Below are 24,246 nucleotides of genomic sequence, written 5' to 3'. Positions count from 1 at the left end.
AATGAAAACCATCATGTCTTAGAGGATTTGGTAAGTCCAGTAGTTGTTTTGTTGTTGTTGTGATTTTTTTTGTTTTTAATTCTGCTGTCCCAGGAAAATGAAACTCTCACTAACCAGAAACTTGGTTTTGTTTTGAGGCAGAGAAGTTTGTTCTGTAGCTATGAATAATCAAGCTTTGGAAAACCCTCCCATTATTAAGGCAGGCTTTTCAAGCTACATCTTTTCTATATAGAAAGAAACTTGAGCAACTAGAACCTGAAAACTTAACCTGATGGTTAAGCTATTAACCATAAATGCATCCCAGCAGCAACTGACAAATTGACTACTTGACTGAAAGTCACAGCCTAGTACCAAAGCTCTGCATTTGGTCTTATGAAATGTCTTACAACTTCAGTTCCTCTCTGGGCATGAGTCACTCACTGTGAAGCACAGATTATTTATCTGCTCACAGGAGAGTTAGAATCATACAAAATAAGAAAATATGTTCCTGCCTTGGTCTATGTAAATGACATTGGGTAGCTTCTCTTTCTTAGTGAAGTCCTTTACTTTGAATGAAGCTCTTGTCAACAGTCCCAAGTGTTTTGTGCATCACAGCTCTAGTAAGTGCTGTTTCCTTTCTTCTTTAAAAATAATTTTAAAGAAAAATTTATCATTTAAAATTAAAACCATTGGTATTGAAAACCCCAAATCCAATTTTATTAATTAAAATTAACTGATTTCAGCTAAAATGTAGCCTTGATGTTTGGACCTTTGCTTTTTCCCAATAAAAATCTTTGTGTTGAATTTATTTTACCTTATGCTGACACTATGCATGACAGAAGCTGGAATCAAGCAGATTTATAGTTATCTAGAATTCTTCTATGTTAAGGTTGCTTGGAGTAGGATTGGCAATTGGCTTATTTGTGAAGAAGAGTAACAGGTTTTGTTCAGACTTGGAAATGGATCTCTTTTCAGCCATCTGTTCAGCGCAAAAGCAGCAGCAGCAGACCTAACCCCCTCCAGATGATGACAATAAGCTTCTCTGCCCAGAGCAGTCACCATTTCCTATTGCCCTTGAAAACTAGAATTGAAAAATTAAATTCTGAATTTAGTTGGGTTTTTTTGTTATGAATGTGAGTACATGAAAAAACATGTATTCACATTTATAACAACATTCACATGCTGACCCAGAGACAAAGATAGCTCTTGCCTCATCAGAAATTTAGTCTTTGTCATATGATTAATTCATGTGACTACTCTTATAACTACAATAAACCAAATTATATGTTACAGCCTTTCTTTTATGCTTTTATACCCTTTAATTCTGGTTTATAGCTGCTATAGATCATGTTGCAGTCTTAAGTTTTAAATTCCTGTGACCTTTGAAAGAGGAGACAACCCTGTAAATTTACTGTTGCAGTGTTTCACAGTAGTGTAGAAGTAAAATGCTGGATAAAAAGGAGAAGCTTTTGTACACTTGTTGAATATTCTTTTAGTGGGGAGAGGGAAAAGCATTTCAATGTTTTCTTTTTCAATACGGGTGGGTAGGAATATTTTTACTACAGGACAGGCTGAGATGGTGTGTGTATACTGGTTTTTCCCCATAAGCAGAGAAAGACTTGAAGTAGAGATGACAAGCAAATCCTTTCTGCTTCTTGATGTGTTTTGGAATTGAAAGAACTTCATGAATCTTTAGCTGTATGTATTCACTACAGCACTATCAGAATGTTGTCCTTTCTATGCATCACAGAAGTGCAGAGGAAACACTGGGGCACCTCTCCCATGTCCCAGAAATAATACCATGTCATCATAAAGCAGACATCCTCATGGAGCCAGCAGCCATTCTGTGGTGGGGGGTTTTGTTGTGGATTTTTTAGTTTGTTTGTTTCATTTAAATTGAAGATGTGGGGAAAAATTCTCCATAATATTTATGACAATGTTAGGAGGTTTCTGACTTCTCTGTTGTTTGTAATATGGTAAGATCATTAGTAGTAAGAGTTAAATGTTAATTTCCATTCTTCTAGTATTCTCATTGAGGGGAGTATTTAATGGTAAAATTGAGATTATGAAGACATGCAGTTTATTTTACAGAAGCTACTGATAACCTGAGAACCTCAGTTTTCATTCGACTCTTCCATATGAGCTCCTTGCTTGCTAATTTTCTGGATATGTATCTTGTGTTCCACTTAATTATGTACACTTCATGTAATTGCTATTTAGATTCACAATCCAATTATTTTTCAATGGGACTGAGGATATATGGTACATACCTTTAATTAAGAACAAACAAAACCCACCAAAAACCTGTCTTTAATGTGGCATATGGAGAATTTCTTACATTTTGGACTATTCAGTCTGGTACTCATGAGAAAACACGTAAAAATGAATAGGAGTCTCACTGAGATGCAAAAAACTGTTCAAATTTTTTATACACCTTTTGTTTTTTAGAGAAAGGAATCAGCTGACTGGGGCATACACTGCTATTTAAAATTAGACTGACTAAAAGAAATTAATCTTTGCAGCCCTGACTAATACATAATTTCACTCTTCTGCAGTAGCTAAGTGAGATTACAGCCCTTTCTATTTTGAGGTTTCTAAAGTATTTAAAGCCTTTTGATGTTTTTTGAGACTCCGGTCATGTCACTGCAATGTTTTAAAGAAAGTCTGCATTTTTTAACACTTCAGATTGTTTTATTTTTCAAAAATGAGTTTCATTTTTAATAGTTGTTTCATCTTCAGGTTTAGAAATGTGTTTTATTCGTGTTCAAAGCATCTTGTAATAAGATTACTAAGGGCAACTTTGAGCAATGATCTTGCGTCGTCACATTAACTGATTTAGAAATCTGGTTCACACTGTTTCTAGATGTTCCTTTGGTGCGGGCTTCTAAACCAAATTTATTCTAAAAGTTCTAGTAAATACAACCACAATTAAATGCAAAACTATTTTTAAAAATCCAGGGGCTAAAAAAAAGTGCTACTTCTATTTCATGGAAAAAATTAAGTCTGTTTAATTCTACTTTTTGGAGGTAGCCATCTCAACCATCTAACAATAAACCCAATAACATGAGACTAGAACATTCGTCTTCTTTGCCAGTTTAACTCCATATTGTTTGTTACATAATAATACAAAGTAGATATATATATGTAGAAATACTTTCATGAGAGAACTTAGGTGGATGGTCGATTTTATTGTAACTTTTGAGCCTATAAAACCATCAGAGAAGACACTGTCTGAGCTTTAAAAAGACAGAATGAAAGAAAATGTCCTTCAAAGGTAGTTTAAATTTTTTCAAGTAATTCTTCCATTTTGCATATGAAATGAGTATGTGCGATGACTCGAACACTGTTCTGACCTGCTATGCAGTATGTAAAGAGAAGAGAAAGTCCTCTTCATTCTCCTGTCACCCAACATCAGTGCTTGAAAACTGAAAACACATGACCCTTAGAATATGATTTCTATATCTGATTTTGTAAGTGTGTTTTTGGGAATTTTTGGAATTACGGATTTGAGGTCAGTTACATAAGAAATAATAGATGATATGCAGACTTCTGACATAGATATTCAAATACGCTTAGATTTTGTATGTAAGTCTTCACGACGTTTTTTTCTTTATTTAAAGTAGCCCCTCTAAGTAGCTCTTCTAAGAGCCAGAAATAGGTTAATCTTTCCCTACTGATTATATAACATTTGAATGCCAAAATGCTGGCTTTGTACCAGAAGGCACAGCTCATGGTGGATGTATTTCAACAGCAATTTATGTATTGCTGAAGAGCCGTACATATGCAAGATCTTAACTTATGAATTAGTTTTAGTATTCACAAGGTGAGCATAAAATGAGCATTAACTTCAGTTACTATAAGGAGATGTAACTAACTCACAATTAACTGAAACTTCTAAGAAAAACTTCTAATTGAATTCAGTCCACTCTGGACTTCATTAAGGGAGAGATCTGTGTGGCTACTCCATTAGCACCGTTCTGAAATATTCCTATACCACTTGAGTAACTAGAGACTGTTCAGACAACCTTAGCACTTGTAACATTAGTAATTAATCACTGCAACTGAAAGGAGTGCAAAAATTCTAGTATATGGATCTTCTTTCCTGCCTTCTCCCATGGGTTACAGAACACAGTCAATGATTTTATTTCACACCACCAAACTTTGTGCCTAACGATGAAGCTGTACAAGGAAGGTGTTACCAGGTTTAACAGAATAAAACCTTTTTTTAATCTCTTACTTTCTCCCCCAGCATCCCCCCCCCCCAATCTTTTATTCATGAATGCTCTGAAACACTGGTGAGCCATGAAAAGCATGAAGTTGGGTCATCTTTAACTCTTGAGAAATATTTTGGTCTAGACAAGAGGTACTCTTCTCTTATAAATTCTATCAATATGTCTTGCTAAGTTGAATGGTGTCTACAAGGCCCATAAGTTAATTTTCTCCTTTGCCTGATAGACTTAATATGCATTCTGCCCTAATAAAGGTTCACAAGTAGTTTTTGCTCTAATTACGTTGAGGAAGAATGGGTAGAACACATGCGTGATGCACTTATGGCCAAAACTCCAGTATGTCCCTGCCCATGGCAGGGGGGTTAGAACTAGATGGTCTTAAGGTCCTTTCCAACCCTAACTATTCTGTGATTGTCTGTAATTTGTACTAACATGCCAGGTTTTAACATAAAAGTATGAATATCAAGATTCTGCTATTGTAAGAACAGGCAGTACAGGTGCCTAAATAAACTTCCCATCTAGCATGTTTTTTTTAAGAGGTCACTGAAGCATTATTACAAAGTAGGCCTTCAGTAATACAGAAAGGTCCCATCATTAGGGAAGGTAGGCCTATGTTGATATTAATTGAATTGGAGATCTTCCAGACAGTTTAGGCTGGCAAAAATGTACTTTTCAGATTATAGCAACATTATATGGTAGGTCTGAGTGTATCTTGAATTTCAAATGACAACCTTGCTACAAGCTTGTGGGACACAGTGTGTATGCCTGATGTTCCAGTTCGTTCTCAGCAAGGTTAAGTGAAATTAGACCAACTGGGCTAAATTATCCTTTCGTATGGAAATTGTGTCACTGTTTAGATGTCAGAATGAGACGTGTACAAAGGAGCTTAGTTCTTGTACTGCTTTCCATCAAATAATGAATCCTTGAGCTCAAGGTTGAGGAGCTCCTACACTGTGCTTCAGAATACAGGGAGATTAACCTTCTTCTCACTTTCCCTCTGCTGTACCCTTTTAAAAAGATGTGGTGACTTTTCTTACAGCAAAATAGGTTGTTACCGTTTTCCAGTGAATTACAAGTGCAGTGTTTACTGTCAGCACTACCGTGATGTACCAACAGCCAAGAGGGAGCTGCGTTGCCTTTGCTCTGCCAAGAGGCCATATGTGTGTGTATATAGAATAGTCAGCTGTTGTCAAGTACCTTGCTATTTTCTGGGGCTTTAATTATCTCGCCTGTTTTACTTTGTGGAACCTAAGTCAGGACCAGTCCTTTGAGCCCTCCAATCTTTAAAATGTCTGGCCAGGTAAGAAAGGATCACAGCTGAAGTTTGTCTGCAGCATACTACCACTGCATGCTACCAAGACTCTGCTGCAGAGGATTAAAGTTCTAAAGTTCATCAAACTGTCTTTACTTCTTGGAAAGAAAAGTATGTTTTAAGTCACATGATACCTGTGATGCACAGAGAGGACAATGTGCTGAAGCATACAATGCTGAGGAATTTGAAGCAACTCTCTGCTAAATAATTGAACTTTTTTGAATTAATCCACTTTTGTTTTGGAAATTTACTAACTCTACCTCACCTACTGTCTTTAAACATGGATTAACTTTCTTCTAAACCTAGATGTCCCTATAATTCTCCAATATTCTGAATGTTGGAAGTGAACCGACTTCAGTAAAACTTTGGGGATTAGATTGGGGAATTAGGCTCATCTCATATTGTAGTTCAAATAGGAATAGAAATACCAGTTAGAACAGGATATAATGACTAAAGTAGACATTTTTGAGAATCTCTTCAGGAAGGAATACTGTCAGAGCTTTATAAAGTTATAGCCAAACATAGCATTTAAACATAACTGACAGAAAAATAAAATTAATTACTGTTAATTCACAGATTAGTGTGCTGGGTTTTCTTTAATTTGTGGCTGAAGATATTAAAAATAGTGTTTTGTTCCTGTGCAAAAAAGTTATTTCATTATTACATTGTATCTAGTGTGAGATAATTCTTCATGCAATGTCAGTTCTGACCTTGGTATTTTCCAATTTAATTTTTTATGCTAGAATCTGAGTTCAGAGTACCTTTCTGAATTTGAGGTTTTTGCATCCCTATGTGCTTCTAGAAGATCAGTAAAGATGCCTTTAACTTTGGCAGATATCTTTCATGTCAATATCAGCTTCTACATGATCCTTATGTTATCTTGAGCTTCTGTTACTTATTTTGTGTTTCAGTGTAATCTTCATTAATCTTGAGTATCAAAAGTTCTTGAATAATTGGGAGATAGATGTGCAGTCACCAGGTTTTGAATTAATGCTGGACATCATGTCATACTAGTCCAGCCTCCTTACTTGTCTAGATTAATTGAAGACTGCTGCTGTGTCTAAAGACCTGTATGTCTTTAGAGGGGCCACACTGACTCCATAGCAGGCAGCAGTGTTACAGCCACTGAGGTCTAGAGAATTGAGGAAATGTTCGCTTATTAAACTTCATGCTAGGCGCTAGCTCCAGGTTAGAAAACTAAATTCTTACTAACATGGACTGCTCTTGTAATCTAGCAGCCAGAGAAAATTAACAAGTACCTGGTTAAACTGGTTTGGGAAATTACAGTCATACCATTTACTGTACCCTCAAATGACTATCAACTCCAGTTTCCACAGATGTAACCTCTTAGCATGACCCAGAAAAACCTGAAAAAGCTTCACAGAAGAAAGAAGCATCCCAAGCTGTTGCCCAGATTTTTGCTAAGTCATTAAGACACAATGAGCATTTTCCAATTTTCATTTTGTTAAAGAGATTTCCAATATTTTGCTGTTTTAAGATTACAGAAGTCTGAAATAGACAGAATTCAATTTTTTTTAGAGTTCAAATCTTATGGTCTGGTCAGAAGATAAATCCTAAATGTTTAAATTCATTTAAATATATTGTAAAACATTATTTTAAAGTATTCAAGAATGTACATGTACTCTTACTCATAGTTCTGGCACTGCATTTTCTGCGAATATGTCTTACAAGGCATTTTTATATAAAATACAAAGCAAGGATTGGGCTGAACCATAAAGTATGATCAGTTGGCTTTGGAGGTGTAGTTGCTGTGGTAGTCTTTTCCAAGCATTTATTTTTCAGACTGGAGCATTTTATAAGGTTGAAAGAACTGCTAAACTAAGGATACTTTAATTTGTATAAAGTTTTTTGCTCTTGTTTTTGAACGTAATCAGAAGGGACAGTATGGAGTGAGGAATAACAAGTGCCTAGATGGAAAATAAACTAACGCTAAAAGTAATAGTGACTGTGAGCTAACTATTTTCATACTCAATTAATGTAGTCAGTTTCATAAAATCTAAAACTAAAATGTTGAAGTGTGTTTATATCTTTAGGGCCTGTTTTAAGATACTTACATCTGCTAGAGGGGGAACCAGTGGTTTTACTTAAAAAGTCACTTTTCATTGGGACTAGCATCTTTAACTCACTCCAACTCTAGGTATGCAGGTTCCTTGTTTGCTATCAAGAGTAATGATCAAACTATTTTGTTTTCTTGGGCAAACCTTTCTAGAAGTGTTCTGGGCTATGCCTGTGTTGTTAACGCAAACCTTTTCTTGTCTCTGAAAACAGCTGCATAGAATTTAACATTCTTTGAGAAGTTACACAAGACTAGAGATAGCAGGGGAAGAGGTAATTTGGTAGATAATAACAGAGGAAAATGCTTTTTCAATGTCTGTCTTAATTTAAATTTATTTTATTTTTTTTTTTTTCATAAATCTTGGCTGTGTATTATTTATCTAAAAAGGACAGGTAAAATAGTATTCACTCAATATTCTGAAAAATTAGGGTAAGTCACTACAATAATAATAGCAAATAGACTGTGTAAAGCTATATCAAAGTTTGTCATAATTTAAATACTATATATCATCATGGAGCCACTGTCAAGAGTCTTAGGCACTGTCAAGAGTCTTAGGCAGAGAAAGTCTATCAAGCAAAAGAAGTCTAGCAGTCCCTGCTCAAAACCCAGCTGCCTCTAATTGCTGCAGGTTTACAGAAAAGAATTAGCCTGTAAAACACCTAAATGCCAAATTATAAAGGTCAAAGCCAACATGTTCACATTCAGTGAGAAAACTGAGTTGTACTGATTATGGGGCAAAAGAGCAATCAATGCATGCTCGACAGAAAGCCCTCTTAAGATTGTATTCAAGTCTAGCAGCCAGTCTTTAGATGGCTCTGCTTAGTATATAGAGTGTGCTATATTAGTTTCACTTCGGAGGTAGCAAAAGCATGGACTGCTTGGGTCAAATCTTCATTCAAACTTAACAACATTAAGTAAAAGTGAAGCAAGCTTTCTTGCCAGCTGCACTCAGAAGAGCACTGAATGCCACACACAGTTTTACTGGCTAATTTAAAGTCCTAAAATTCTAAGTCACTAAGAGCAATTTTTACTGGACTTCTTTCTTTCCTTTGAACTGCAACAGCAGGTTGCTATTTATATTTAAATAAAAAGCACAGAATAAAGCACAATGCATGCCATTCTTTTTTGCTCATGCTTACTGTTTTTAGGTAAGCATTTTTTTCATAATTAAGTACGTAAGCATAGAAGTTTATTTATCTGTTTACCTGTCCACTTTCTTTTAGTATTTATTCATTGTATAGAATAAACAGAAACTTGGTGCCTCCATTGTAAGATGGTAATCACTGATACCAGCAGATACTGCTGCTAAGCAGCTCAGATACAGTTGCTGGATAATAAGAACCCCTTATTCACTAGCCTGTATTTTCACTGCTCAAAATCCTTAATTAATCAAATAAACACACTTTTATGCTGCAAACATTCTTGTCTCCATTCTGAAATGAATACTGTATGTGGGTACTCACTGCATTTAATTTATGAAAACAGACTAACAGCCTTATCAGTCATTTGTAATTTGTGTATCTTACTCAGTTCTTGGGGTTTTCTTTATTTAAAAAAATGCTTGATAAATTAATCTGATCTTTTTCTTTCTTGTGCCTTTATCCTTTCCAAGGTTATGCCTTTCTGCTGTTCCAGGAAGAAAGCTCTGTACAAGCTCTGATAGATGCCTGCCTGGAAGAAGATGGGAAACTTTACCTGTGTGTGTCAAGTCCCACAATCAAGGATAAACCAGTAAGTAGCTCATGCCGTGGCACTTATGCTGCTTGCTAACCCATTTGCTGTTAGTCTTTTCAGTTAATAAATAAAGAAATACATACAGTTAATTGACTTGTCCATTTCCTGTTGCTGTCCTTGCTGTTACATTGATTTGACTTTCTATATCAGCGTAACATGGTTTTAACATTTGCTACTCTCTGATAAATGTCATGTTCAATTAACATTTATATTTGATACTTCTGGTATCTCCCAGGAGCATGCATCCTTTTAAAATATTAGCTGTAAAACAATTGGATTATAATTTTTTTCCTCTGTATTATTTGAAAGAAAAGAAAGCCTTATGAATGAAATTAAGGAACTCCCCTCCTCCCCCAGTTAAAATACAGATAGCTTCAAATACCCCTGTACATCATTAGTTTTCTTACTTAGTATTTTTTCTGCATGCAATAGCTAATCAAATTATAATTTAGGTCTCATTTACCTTATATAAACTGCAGCATAAAAACAAGTAATGCAGACAGCTATAGCAGAATAGATGACATGAACAGTAGAAACAATAGAATACCAACTCTAACACTCTTTAATGCTGGTCTTCTTTGTGGCTATGAATACATCAGATTAGATGAAAACTACAGAGAAATATGATTAGATAAAAAAATGCTGCCTTTAAAAAACACTATTACAAAGCTAGTACAGATGAATGAACAACCCAGTATTATAGCACAGTGAGCGTGCTTATATGATTTCTAGGATCAAAAAATGGATGGATGAACAGCTTTATCCAAATAACTTAGGAACACTATTTTTTCTCTGTAAACTAAGCATTTCTTATCAACTGTGTTGCTGCTTAACAGAAGTGAGCATTCACACATTATAAAAACTCCTTTTGTATCCAAGCACAGAAATTAGTTTTACCTCCACTTCTATCAGTGCTTTAAAATTTTTGGATCACTGTGTGTGATGTCAGGAAAGCCGGAAGCCCAAACTGCAATTACACATACACAGCAAAATGTTCTGAAAGTCCTTTCACAGATTTCTTATTATAATGGCGATCAGGGGCAGGGAGTTAATGAGGTAGGAGTTTGTAGTGATGAGATTTAACTCAAGTCTGGCCTCTAGAGGTGATAAATGAACTGTCACTTTCTTTCAAACACTTTAGATATACTGTGTTCTCAAATTTAATTTTGGTACCTATACCACCAATTTACTGCTGTTGCTAAGTTAAAATTGTATCTTTAATCATAGAAAGATTTGGCAGTTGTTTTTTTCATTTTAATGGAGTTGCCAGATTTCTCTACTAAAACCAATCCTTAATACAGGTGCAAATTCGACCTTGGAACCTAAGTGACAGTGACTTTGTGATGGATGGGTCTCAGCCTTTGGATCCAAGAAAAACTATCTTTGTTGGAGGAGTTCCACGGCCCCTCCGAGCTGGTGAGTAGAAGGAAAACATAGGGCATGTAGTAGGGAGTTCCAGGCTAGCAGAAAAGATGAGAAAATGTACATATTGTATGTCTCTTCCAAATATTTATCACTTGCTAAGTCTTCCTGTCTACAAAATACAAACTGTGAACAATTTTTATCTTTAAGATAGGTTACTAATTAGGATTTCCAGTAGACACAGTTTCCCAAGTTTGCATAATATCCTAGAACTTGGCTGTTTTTGTAACATACCATCTTAATCCTAAACCTGATTGACTTGCTGAGATGCAGACAAGTCCTCCTTTCGTTTGACTACAAGACAAACTTCTCCTAGCCCCATTCCAATCCAATTCCAATGGCAGTTCTATGATTTCTCTTTCCCTTTTATTCAACCCTAAGCCTAATTTTCCCTTGGAGCTACAGATAAGGCCTCTTAGCCACTGTCCAGAGAAAAATTTCTCCCAGCCCCTGCCTCTTGGTGGCCCCACTCTTCTGAAGACCACTTTCCAGACCTGCTCCTGATGCAGTTCTTTTTCTGTATCTTTTTTTCTTCACCCTTTACCTTTTTTATTCACTTTCATTTGCAGAGCCGTAGACAAGACCCCTTAGCTTTTGGCCAGAGGAAAGATGTATCTCAGTCCTGGCAGCCTCCAGTTTGTTTTGAAAGCCCCTTTTCAGTACTGCTGCCAACACTCTTTCTTCCTAACTTTTATATTCTTGGTGAGCTAATGACAAGGTCATGAAGCAAGTTGAAACATTTCTCCTAGCTCCATCCTTTGTCAGCCGTCGCTTGTTAGTAGTCCCTCTCCATCCTCACTCCAAGTCAGCCGCATGGTTTCTCTTTTTCATCCTCTCAAATCTAATCCTATTTTTTCAGGGCTGTGGTAGACAAGGCCCCTCAGTCATTGTCTGGAAGAAAGACTTCTGGATTGGATTTGCCAGTACTCCTCTTTCCTCTGGTAGCCACTTTTCACCCCACTAGAACTTCAGCTCCTCACTTGATGTTTCTTCTAATTCAAATCCTTTTGGAAAGCTGTGCACAAAGTCCCCCAGCCATTGCTGTCAGTAAGATTTCTCCCAGCCCAGGTTTCTTGGCAGACTTCACTTTCCTCACCATGTTAAAATAAGGCATAATTATAAGACAGTAATTATGTAAATAGTAACAATTAAACATTAGCTCATTTCTAATTATAGTCTTTATAAACCTGTATGTCATTTGTCCCATCATAGATTACATTTGAAATGCATTATATTTGATAAATGATGTCTTTAGTTAACTTCTCCAAATCAGACAAATAGTTTCCAGTTTTTCTTGTTTGCAACTTTAAAGACCTGACACAGAAGTTTTTCCTAAGATGTCTGAACACTACGTGGTTTCCTTGCCCTGGAATCCTGTATAGTCTTTGTCTATTGGCAAGAGTGACTTACCGGAACTACCAGGTGTTTAGATGTTCCTGATGTTTATTCCATCCTGTCACTTTTTTGAGATCACCACCTAAAGTGTGATTCCAACTCATTAGAAAGTAGAAGAATCTACTAGTCACTACATTATGCTGATAGTTTTCCCTTCCTGGTTACAGCAAGAATATTACCTAGTTTGGTAGAATGAGTTAGACATTTGTTTGCTTGTTGCAAATGGACAAATGTGCATATGTTCTTCCCTTAATGTGACACACACATTTATGCAAACACACATACATACTCTGTTTAAAAACTGTCTCTATATATAGCGAACTAGTGAGAATTCTGTGAGAACTGAAAGGATTTCAATATTTAGTATATCCTTTTCATTTTATCTTGGGTAGCTCAATTTTTACTTGCTACTGAAAGTGTTTTCACACACTGGCATAAGGCTGACTTGGCAGAGCCTGTACAGGTCCCAGGTCTTTGCTTTGTGAGGGTATGTCCCTCACCCATCTGACAAATTTGTTTGCCTGTCAAGTTTTACAGAGAACTTGGTATGGTGATCACACATCTTGGCATAGTTTACCTGCCTCTTCTCCACTTCCTTCAGTTTTTTCCCTTAACTTTCCTCCTGTATGTTTCCTCAACCATGCATTCAGCCTGTCTTATTTTCTGAATTATAACTTCTTTGGAGTTATTCTTAAGTGTCAGAAAAAGCACCAAACCATTTTAAAAGATCCACCATCAAGTTAATGTTCTACAAAAATACTAAGTTGCACCTAAAATGTAGGCTTGCTTTTTGTTGCAAATGTAAAACACTTCCCTAATGTCTTTTTCAATCTTAGTAGCTAGGGCAATGTACCAGGTTCTAAATACAGGAATATCTTTGAGTGATCTTATATGTAAACTAGCATTAACAAGCCTGGCTGAAGCTTGGGGACATCCTGAATATCTAATCCCAGATACCAGAGTTTTAATTTTCAATATGATAAATTCTAAACCAGTTGACCTGATAATTACTTTAACAATGTAACTCTGCATTTTTTCCCCGCACTTCAGTCATACTAAGTTTGTTTTTACAGATTCTGCTTTTCGCTTTTATATTTTACCATAGTTTGTGTAGGATTGGTTCATTCTGTTAGAACCAGGGTTTGGATTTGTTATTTTAGGTTTTGGAAGACAAGTAGCTAAGGCAAACAGTGGGGGATTTTTTTATGCAACAAAGCAAATGCAACACTATTATTTATGTTAAATCTATACTATTTAACACTTGACTTCTTGCAGTTGAATTGGCAATGATTATGGACCGTTTATATGGAGGTGTTTGCTATGCTGGCATTGATACAGACCCAGAGCTGAAGTATCCAAAAGGTGCTGGTAGAGTGGCTTTCTCCAATCAGCAGAGCTATATTGCTGCTATCAGCGCTCGCTTTGTCCAGCTCCAACATAATGACATTGATAAACGGGTAAGTAAAATGGCATGGAACAGAATGGTTGTTACTCACAAAACTGTACAGAAATGAAAAACATCTTTACATTAATATTGTGTTGGAGAACACTAACCTCTGTTCTTCAGATGACATTTGCTAATTACTTAGAAGCTTATTTAAGCAGCTAAAGCAGAGTGGAAAAAATGCACCTTAAGCATCTTGAAATAACATTGAGCCCTAAAACCAGAAAATATTTGGTTGTAAGCTCATTTATTCTCATTTTGTTTTGAATTCTGAAGGTTAAATGCCATAGAATTTCCCAGCTTTTTTTCCTCCTCCTTTGGATGTTTGCTGACTGTACATCAACAGCTTTTACTTGGTGGCTACTTACACAGCTTCTGACACTTCTGCTATTAGGCAACATTTTTTTCTCAACAATGTACATCTAGACTTGAGGTGCCTAAATCACAGCTTTATCATACATATAATAGGTAATGCTGACCTCAGAAGTTTTGAAAATTATTTAACCAAACCCAAATGCCAAGAGATGCTTGATAGGTAAAAGGGGAGGAAATGAGAAGGGATTGTTCAGTATGAAATCCTGGTTTCTAAAGGGCTTTTCAAGTACCAAGTGAAATTACGTACTGAAATCTGAATTTGAAGACATTAGAAGAAAACACTCCTTAATTTCCAAGATACTTTTTTCCGTTAGACCTTCTTTCTTCATCTCTCTATTACTTGTACAAATAACACCTATTATTTGGGGGACTCAGCATTTAGAATTATTCAAAGAACACACAGCATGCACTGCTGCTATGGATTTTTACAATAGGGGTGGCTTGTTTTCTGCTTAATCTGATAGAAAACTCTTAAAAAATAGTATTGACAAGTATTGGCTGTGTCTGTTATGTGCAGTGTACAGATAAAATCACACAGCTGTAAAGTCCTGGCTATTTTTACTTTCTCTTTAAAAATCTGAACTTTTTGTCAGATTAGGTGAGGTCATGACTTTTAAGTCTTCAAACTTTCTATGGTGCTACTCTACGTCATGACTGTAACTAAGACAAGGCTGTTCTGAAGTATTTCTCATCTGTTGGCTTCTGAAAAAAATTTACAGAGAGACGAAGATTAATTTTGGAATCTTAATCACGGTGTTGAACCCTTTGAGATTTATATATCAGCCATGCTTAAAAACTTAGGGTTTTTTCTAAGCTTTAGGGTAGAGCCACAAATGATGCTGGCTGGTAGTTTTTTTCCATCCATCAGTACTTTTCCCAGTTACTGATTGATAATTTCTGTTTCATTATCTTTTTATCTATATTTAAAACAGGTTTATCTGTGAGTTAGAAGAAGTATGAAATCCCTTAATCAGTCCTTAAATATTAGTTTTTAAATCCAATAGATCAAAAACCCTGAGCTGTACAGCATACTTTCTTAAAATCGTGTCACTAGTCACCAAAACTAGAAAAGGTGTGAGAAAGAGAATCTATTTCAGACCTTCACAATTCATGCTTTGGAAATTTCATTTGAAACAGTGCCGTCTTACTTTATGTGATGCTTCTAATTTTAGTGGTATGGCATCTGATATGCAAAATGGCAGTTACTCAGACTTGCTCCATGCAGCACTAGTGGTATAATGTAATTTAACAAAAAATTAAATAAAAAATAACATAAAATAACATAAAATAAAATGAAGTAGTGATTCTAGCTCTTCCATAGGCAAGAAATAGAATTCCCTCTATAAGCTTTACTTCAAATGAGTTACATTTACTGAAATGGGGTCAGGATATGCTGAAGTAAAATTCTGCATAAAGCTTTTTTGTATAATATGTTTCTTGTTTTTCCTTAATAGCTCATTCTGTTTTTCCTTAATAGCATAAGAATTACGCATGCATAAACTAATGATTTCCCCAGAATGAATAAATGCTCAATTTGAATGTGTAGGCTTGATTCTTAGGAGCAGGCACATAGGAGAGAACTCATATGTTGTCAGCTTCTGTAATAGTACTATTCCAAATGCCGAGTCAGGTATCAGAATACTGCTGGGTTTGGCACAAGCGCTTTAAAAACAAGAAAAATTCCAGTCCTAAGATGTTTACAACTGAGTGTAGGACAAAAGTCAGCAGCTCTCCAGTCTATTTATAATTGGTGACAATGCCACAGATGGATTTTTGTCCGCATAAGGCAGAGTATTTAATACAAGTGCATTTAATCTTGTTTAATGGAATCTTCATTTATTAGTCTTGTCCCAAATTGTGCAGTTCATAACAAGAAGAAAAAAAAAAAGGTGGGGGGAGGAGGAAAAAGCCCCCTAAACACTCTCTGGGAAAAGCCTCTGAAACTCACCAGACAGCTGAACTTTAGAAGTATAATTTTGTTCTTCATAATTTTTCTTTCCTAAATTGCTAAATCTCCTAAATGCTGCTCTCTCACACCCTGCCCCGTCACAACTGTATTCACATTCCAGGAGGCTTCTTAGACAGCAGCAAAATCTTTAGAGATGCTATTTTTACTGTACTTCCATCTTAGTACTTTTGCATGCCTAAATTTTCCAAGAAATGTTGAATGGTTACCAAAACACATCCTTTTTTCTTGAGGTTTTCTTACAAGTAAAGTGGTATGAAAATTTAACTACCAGCCTTTGGGTTAATCCAGCATCAGCTGAAAACCTTCAACTGATGTCAAAAAAGTCAAATGAATTAAAATACCATTCCTTCTTTTCATACTTAGCAAAACTCTGTAATCTTCTGACAGCTCTTCTTCTTCCTGGTGCAGGTGGAAGTGAAGCCATACGTGCTGGATGATCAGATGTGTGATGAATGCCAGGGCACTCGCTGTGGTGGAAAATTTGCTCCATTCTTTTGTGCCAACGTTACCTGTTTGCAGTATTACTGTGAATACTGCTGGGCAAGCATACATTCTCGTGCTGGGCGTGAGTTCCACAAACCACTGGTAAAGGAGGGAGGTGACCGGCCCCGCCACGTCCCATTCCGCTGGAGCTGAACCCCAGGCCTCCCCCAGCAACAAGTACTGGAGTAGATAAAATTGTGTGAAAAGAGAGCGCTGCCTCAGGGCTTAGTGTTCTGGAAATCTGTGCATTCGTCCGCGACTTTAATGAAGATATGGGTCTTTTTATTACTATTACTATTATAATAATTATTTACAGTCACATTACTGAACTCAGCGTCCAGTATAATACAAACCGGCAGAGTGTAACTGTACTGATTTTGCACTTTGATTCACACAAACATCTGCTTGGTACCTTAATTTCCTACACAAGACTTGTCACTAGTGACATTATGTAGACTGCCATTCTCATCAGCCTTCACTGGGCTGATGTGTATATGATAAAGATTTTTTTTTTATTATAATTACAATTATTTTTATTTTTAAACTGGAGCATGCACTTATTTTCAGAAATTTAGACTTGCCCCTAGCAGATGACTTACCAAAGGTAATATTCACAAGTAGGTGGCAGATGTAGCAAAAACTTAAACAGATATTCAGCAATCATTAGTTTGGGTCATTTAGAATAGTAATAACCCTTAAAGAAAATAAGCCTTTAGTTGCTCTCCATTTTGACTTGTAAGGATGATACCTCATAAGCTGGATCAGACTTTTTTCTTTTGTTTTGCTGAGGGTTTTTTGTTTGTTTGTTTGTTTTTGTTTTGTTGGGGGTTTTTGTTTTTGGTTTTTTTTGTTAGGTCTTTTAGTGTTATGTAAATGTATGCTGCAATAGCTTGTGCTGCTATTAAAATGGTATTACTAATACCATAATACTCTATTCAGGCTAGGGTATCAATTAAAAAATGGATATGTGATTAAAATAGTGATGGCTGCTGAAAGGAGATCAGTATAGCATACAGAAAAGCTTCCAAGGAAGGTCAATATTTTTTGACTGCATGTTTACTTAATCAGGTTGCTGCATGCAATAAATTTTATATATGTCTAATATAAAACCTGCCCACAATGCACAAATTATGAATTTACGTAGGCTACAAAATACTCAGTAACAAAACGAATTGATTACTGACTGGAGGAAGGCATGCCTCAGTAAATGTAATGCTTCTGAAATTAGGATCAGCCCATTACAGAATGACCTATATTACAACCAATATAAAACTAGCTGTAGGATATTCTTAAAACAAATTTGTGGATGGTAGATGAAGTACTTTGCGGTGCTCTGTTATATATCGTGCAATTTATTTTATATAGTAAAGTGATTATGTCTAGTACTGTGATCAAACTTAACTGTTAAAGCCTCTGTATCCAACATTAACACGTTTTTGACAGTTCATAACAGGTACATAAACAGAAATGAGCTCTTAGTTACAATCTCTCTCCTAATGCTTGCATCATTTACGTAGCTGCAGACCTTGTCCAGAAAACCAAAGAGCTCATGCTAGCATACATACACTACCGATTATATAGTCTGTCAAACTAATAAACTAGGCACATTTAAGAAAGTTAGGAAACAAAGTGGTGCTAAAGAAATGTCTGCATATAAAAGTAACATGAGATGTCTGCTCTGTGGATGTGGCGTTCTCTCTCTAATCCCTGGATGTATCCTGTGAAGCTTGAACACAATTAAGACCTGCTAACACAGTGGACATTTTTTTAGCATGAACTATGGGGCTGCAGATAGCATAAAACTACAAACACACTTGGTATATACTAATGATTGTGAGAATGTGTACACTATTATTTTCTTTTTCCTCCTTTGGTTTTGCAGTTCTGGGGACAATCTGACTGGATGACACCGCATAGTAGATTTATATGTTCTGGGTTTTGTTTGTTGTGATGTCCTTGTTTGTGTCTAATTTAGTAATTTGTTTTTCCCAATGTTTAGTTGCGAGTATTGGCTTTGAAAGGATTTTTTCTGTTTTTGGAAAAAAAAAAAAAAAAAAAAAAAAAAAGAAAAATAGTTTTTTACTGGTTTAAAATGCTTATTATAATTATCCCTTTTGAAGTTACTTCTGGGCGGTTTTGTGATATTGCTTTTCCCAGCCCAGGTGTCTTTTCTGTTGTTTTTTTTCATCTGTACAAGACATTTTGTTATGCACTACTTTTTGTATCTAGACAGTTTTCAACAGTCGGCTGATGATTTTTTTTTTTAAAGAAAAAGGCATGCTTTCTGACTGACATGATCTTTTGCAATACCTCAATTTTGAAATATAGGAAAGAAAATGATATTTTCTAAGTAAGTTTATTCAGAAAAATATATATTAATTTAATTCTGCAAGAAAAATGATTTAACAGATGGGTAACTTTATTTTTTTCATGCTTATTTGAGTTTTTTTGAAAATGAAGAAGTTAGAGCTTTATAACTGTAATATTAAAGATCATAGCTAACCTACAGAAATCTACCTAATTATGTGAAAGAACTAAACCTTTTTGAAGAAATCCCCCTCTTTCATGTAGAAAAATACCCCCAGAGAGAAAGAGAGAGAGAGAGAGAAGCTGGAAAATGTACAATATACCGTAATGTTGGATTAAATCTAAATGAAATCATCATAAAGAACAGGTGTAAACACAAACTCCATTTGGTGCTGAAAGTTGTGAATAGAAGGTGAAAAACTATTTTCCCTTAATTTGTATATTTATAATCAAGTGTGATTATGCACGACTGACCAGAGTTGTGAGAGTTCTTCTGTTTGTATTTTTTTAAAGAGAACTTTTTTTAGTTTATTAAATTATGACATGCTCCCTTTTCTTTTGTAAATGAATGTGCCCCAAGTTGTTAATATGTTATATTAAAAGAGGGTCCTTCAAAAAAAGTTATTTTTTAAAATATGGAGTTCTGAACTGCAACTTGACTAAGAAGCCCCTGGGTACAACAGGTCCTATTGTGGCCTTTTCTGATGTGAGACTTGAACTAGTCGATTTTTTTGAAGGCTAACCTAACCTCGACTATTTGTTGTTATGTGCAATACTGTTTGTACTGTTTGTATAAAAAAAAAAGAAAAATGAAAAGAAAAATGGCATAAATCTTTATTGCAGATTTATTTTCATTGCAGACTTTAGACATTGTGATTCACTAAAATCATTTTTCTACTGTCAAATATGTACCTTTTCTTCATGCTGGTATTTTTTCAATAGTAATGTAGCCTTTGTACTGAGACAAATTTTCATTGTTATTTTTAGAAAGATTTTTTGCTAAGAAAAAAATTAAACATATTTACATATTTTTCATTTTTATTTCGTATTTTCTTTAAGGAGTGCTTTCTCAACCATTAATATAGTTGTTTCTGGGAGAGACTTTCATATCTGGTCAATGTCATTAATATTATTTTGTATTTTTACTTGGAATAAATTAATTTTATGATGCTAATTCTTTAAAAGTTTATTTTTTTCATTTTCAGTTATTTTTGAAGCTAAAATCTTTGTAATATTGTTACTAAAGTGTCTAGTTTTTTGAAATGCAAAGCTTTATGTATTAACTTGCTGATGTGGTTTACAATAGTGTGGCAATGATGAAAATGGTTATGTAAAGTGATTGGAAAATTGTAACAAAGAATTGGGCAATAAAATGACAGAATGAAGCAGAAAAAATGTGATATTTTGAAAAGCCTTTTCCTTTATCAAAATGATTTAGGGAGATAATAGGGATGTCACAGTACCAGTTCGCTGTCTAGATTTATACACCACCAGTGTTGATGAAATACTATTGCCATTAGAAGGAACTAAATCTATTGAAACAACGGGGTTTTGACCCTGCCCATTCAGCATAATGCTCCATTTCTTTTCTTGTCATGAACTTGACTCTCTTTTCAATAGTCTTAGATTGAACCTCCTAAAATATATATTCTTCATTGTATTTTGCCACCGTGTTATTTATTGAATTGACCCTTTCCTGCACAACTTTGTTCCTGCATACGTTTATCGGTGGCAGCATGGAGCAGACTGTAGGTACCCACATCATTTTCTAAGGAAGTTACCACATCGTGTCGGTAGCTGCCCACTTAATGCAAAATATAGTATGGCCATTTCCTGGTAGCAATGCAGTAACCCATATTGCCACCACTTCTGAACATCTGTTCAGCTTCTTTGTCTTTCTCCGTTCTTCTCTGCCTCTCTTGTGTCTTTGTCCTTTATTTTTCTTTTGTGCTGGCAACACCAAGTGTGCCAGTATGGAAACACCTTTCACTTCACTTCCATTTCCATCACCTTTGTTTCCCTTGCAGCCAGCAGAAACCCCTTTCTGAAGCCAGCAACTCTCTGTTCTGGCACCTTGAACAATCCAGACTAAAACTGGTGTTGCGTAAACAGGGCATACAATGACTTTCTCTAGACAAAACAATTACTTGGACAAGTTATCGATGACCTTTTAGACCAACATATGCTAGAGTGTTAGAGTGGCTCATCTGTAACTTGCGGAAATGTGTCCAGAGTTGGTCTATTGCGTATCCTCTGTGTGTTCAGTTCTGTAAGTAATGTATAGACTAGATCAAATAGTGAAGTAAAATTTAGACTCAAATTAGGTACTACTGGTTGGAATGTACACAAATTGCAAACAAAGGAGATTAAGGAATGAAAAGGGAATAAAAAATTCCTGCTAAGTGGTACAATGTTTATGCTTATATTTCTGCCTACATGCTTGTATTTTATAGCCTGCTAGCAAGGCATGGGCTAAAACAAATTGTATTGCAACTCTGCAGTTAGCAAATAACTTTGCTGATTTCACTATCTGTTAGAGTAGTCAAAAAAAAAGAAAAAAAAAAGAAAAAAAAAAAAAGGCGCTTAAGTGGGAAAAGCTCCCATGTTACTATTTCAGTATTGTGACATCTCTACTTGCAAGGTATGAGTGAAAGATTAGTCACAGATTTGTAGAAATGTCTCTTTTGTTTAACCTGGCTTGTATGTAGTTGCTTTTATGCTAGTTTGTATGATGTCAGCTAACCCCTTTTTCTTTTCCTGCCTGCCTTTTTTTAAACCAAACTTCTTAATCTCTGCTGCTATAGTGTTCTATCATACCACAGAGTATTTTATATTCATGTTAGTGACTACTCTATACCCCAAATGGGTAGCAGGTCAGAAATCACATTGGTCACACAATTCTGACACACTTAAATTTTCAGGAGCAAACGTTTAGCAGTAAATAGAAAACCAGGGTGCTAACAGGAGGTAATTTGGGCTTTTTTTTGTTTTCTTTTCTTTTTTCCTGGACGTAGTTCTGTTGGGGTATAAAGTATTAGATATTTGTAATTTTACTGTCAAAATAATGGACATAACTTTTAGAGCATTCACAGCTAAGATCTCTGTACTTGTTTTTCAACTAATTTTAAATGTACTGTATCTTTTATTACATGTTCTCTTAGATTGTTTTTGCTAGTAACTCTAACAAGGCTTCTTCCTTTTTGGCTTGGACTAATGCTTGTATGGAACTGCAGTACTGTGACTAAACATGGAGCTCAATGCTGCTATTGCTTACAACTGCTTAAACTTTGTAGTTTGGACTTTATTTTTTTCTGTAATAACTTATTAAATATAGTTGTATGAAGTACTGATATTTGTCATCCTTTGCACATGCTAAGGAAATCTTGGGATATGCCTTATGGGAATGTAAACAAGCTACAACCAACCCCCCATATCTTCTACTGAAAAACTCTTTGTACTAGATAAGGTTAAGCAAATGCACACCTTACATGCACACTAACTGTCTTTTCTGGTTATTTTAGAATACAAGTATATGGTCCACTTACTTAAGTTTTCTAAAATGAAAAAGCCACCCCAGATAAGGCGTTCATTATGCTAAGCCGAAGGTAAATACAAAAATATATACTGTGGAAATATTTCTGAGAATGCGGTTTTCCCCACCAAATGCAGCATCATGTGCCTTGAACAAAGGAGCTTTTACATTACTTTCTCTGAATTTAAGAAGAATTGCTGGCTAACTGAGCCTGTATTAGCAGTTCAGCAATGGCTGCAGGTTACGGATTAGACTGAGCCCCTGAAAAAGAAAAAAGCACTGCAGCACTGGTTTCTGATGGTTTCTAGTTTTAGAATAAGGAGACAAAGCTCAGTGTTACAGCTGTTCAGAACCCTACAGAATGTTTCCTTGAAAAATGTGACTTCTGCCCTGTCAGGGCAAGTGAAGACCACAGGAACAACACATGTTGTACACTGCTGCTTGCTTTCAGCGGCTACATAATTGCAGCTCAACGACCCTGCTGGAACTGTCAGCACTTGAAATTACAGGCTGATTTCAATGTGCATGTTGCACTTAAACAGGAACTGCCCAGTTGTTACGCTAGAAATTAAACGCCCTTTGGAAACAATATGAAAAGCTGATGAGGCTGTGTGCTAAGTAGTGTGCATGCTTTCCTAGTGTGCAGAAGAGCCCTGTGGCTTGTGTTATGCTACTTTATCCTAACATTACCCTGTGCAAGAAAAATTGATGGCACTGCTAGTGAAGAACAATAACTCTTAGGAGAATGGTCCACTGACTGTTCTTCCTGGACAAGTGGTTTTACAAGACAAGGATCTCTAATAGGAACTCTAATAGTAAATAAATGTGTGAGAACTTGTAGGCTACTTATAGGTTACTTCAGAGTTAAATTTGAGAAGGGAGTTCTTATAAACACCTTCCATTAATGAATGTCAAACTGCTTATTGTAGCCTGTCACCATACAGTGGTTCAGGTCCATCTGGACAAGTTCAGTCTGGGTTTACCCCCATCCTCTGTAACAGAGAACAATTGTGGGAGGAAGCTGGAACTGCTAATCCAAAATCCTTCCATTACTACATTACTGATAAAGTAAGCTATGCCACTTGTAGGATGCTGATACTGAGAATTTGCCTTCTCCAGCTGATAGCAGCATTTAACTCAGCCATTGCTTGCATTAAAGAAAAGGTTGCACCAATTTAATTTAGACCAATGCACTTAAGTCCAAAAAGCTGCATGACCTCTTTTGCTTCTGGTTTGTATGTGTAATTTTTGCTAGGCTTAAAATGAACAAAAATAGCTACCTATATGACTCCTGAAGCTTGTGTATTAAATCTATTTAGGCTTCTATGCTGCTAAGCTAAACTGTTTTGTACTCAAGGCACCCAAACAACATGTCACCTCTCATACAGACCTGCAGAAAAGCCAAAGGTTAGCTCTTAAAAGCCATAATCTGTTTTCCTCATGTCTGGCAAAAGCTAAATGGCATGAGCATGGGGAAAGAAATGCTGCATTCTCTCCTAGGGATCAACAAGAGCATGGGGTTTAAAGCAAGCAACATATTTAATCTGTTTTCATAAAAACTATACTAGTGACTTGCAAAAAAACCTTATGCCACTCAGTTCTATTACAAATGTAGGACAAAGTTCCATGCACCAGATGCACACACAAACTATGTCTGTTCAAATGAATTCTCTCTCTCTCCCCAGTGGCAAGCAAGGTTTCGCAAAGTTTACTTTGGGATAACAAACTGTACCTAGAGTAATTTGAGAAGAAAACACGATAGAAGTCCAGTTTATCCCTTTTCCTGTTTTGGAAGAAGAAATAAAACTATCAGCAAGTATAAGGTCATATGGCAGACCCCTGGCTACAGTTAGTTAAGCCAGAATGCATGTCGCCTGCCACCTCACTCACGGCACATTAGCACTTTCCAGTGTGGCCAAGCCAACCATGGCACTGGAGGCACTTAGAGCTGAATCAGTAAACCCAGGCATCCATTTGCTACTTTTAGG

At 35.9% G+C, this 24,246-nt stretch overlaps 1 protein-coding gene across 9 annotated transcripts in view; it reads left to right on the top strand.

Moving 5' to 3' along the window:
• Nucleotides 1-20,109, top strand: part of CPEB3 (cytoplasmic polyadenylation element binding protein 3) — a 92,059-nt gene extending 71,950 nt beyond the window's left edge. For 8 of the 9 annotated variants that reach the window (XM_080620313.1, XM_080620312.1, XM_080620309.1 and 5 more), the window contains 4 exons: nucleotides 9,210-9,328; nucleotides 10,633-10,747; nucleotides 13,424-13,605; nucleotides 16,345-20,109. In XM_080620313.1, the coding sequence (XP_080476439.1) occupies nucleotides 9,210-9,328; nucleotides 10,633-10,747; nucleotides 13,424-13,605; nucleotides 16,345-16,572 (644 nt within the window). In that variant the 3' untranslated portion in view covers nucleotides 16,573-20,109. The remainder of the gene's footprint in view (nucleotides 1-9,209; nucleotides 9,329-10,632; nucleotides 10,748-13,423; nucleotides 13,606-16,344) is intronic. The other variant, XM_080620308.1, reaches the window with a different exon arrangement.
• Nucleotides 20,110-24,246: the final 4,137 nt, after the last annotated feature.

The sequence above is a fragment of the Psittacula echo genome, assembly GCF_963264785.1.
Source record: "Psittacula echo genome assembly, chromosome: 6".
Lineage (NCBI taxonomy): Eukaryota > Metazoa > Chordata > Aves > Psittaciformes > Psittacidae > Psittacula > Psittacula echo.
The sequence above is the reverse complement of the archived record's forward strand: the minus strand, read 5'-3'. Positions and strand labels throughout refer to the sequence as shown.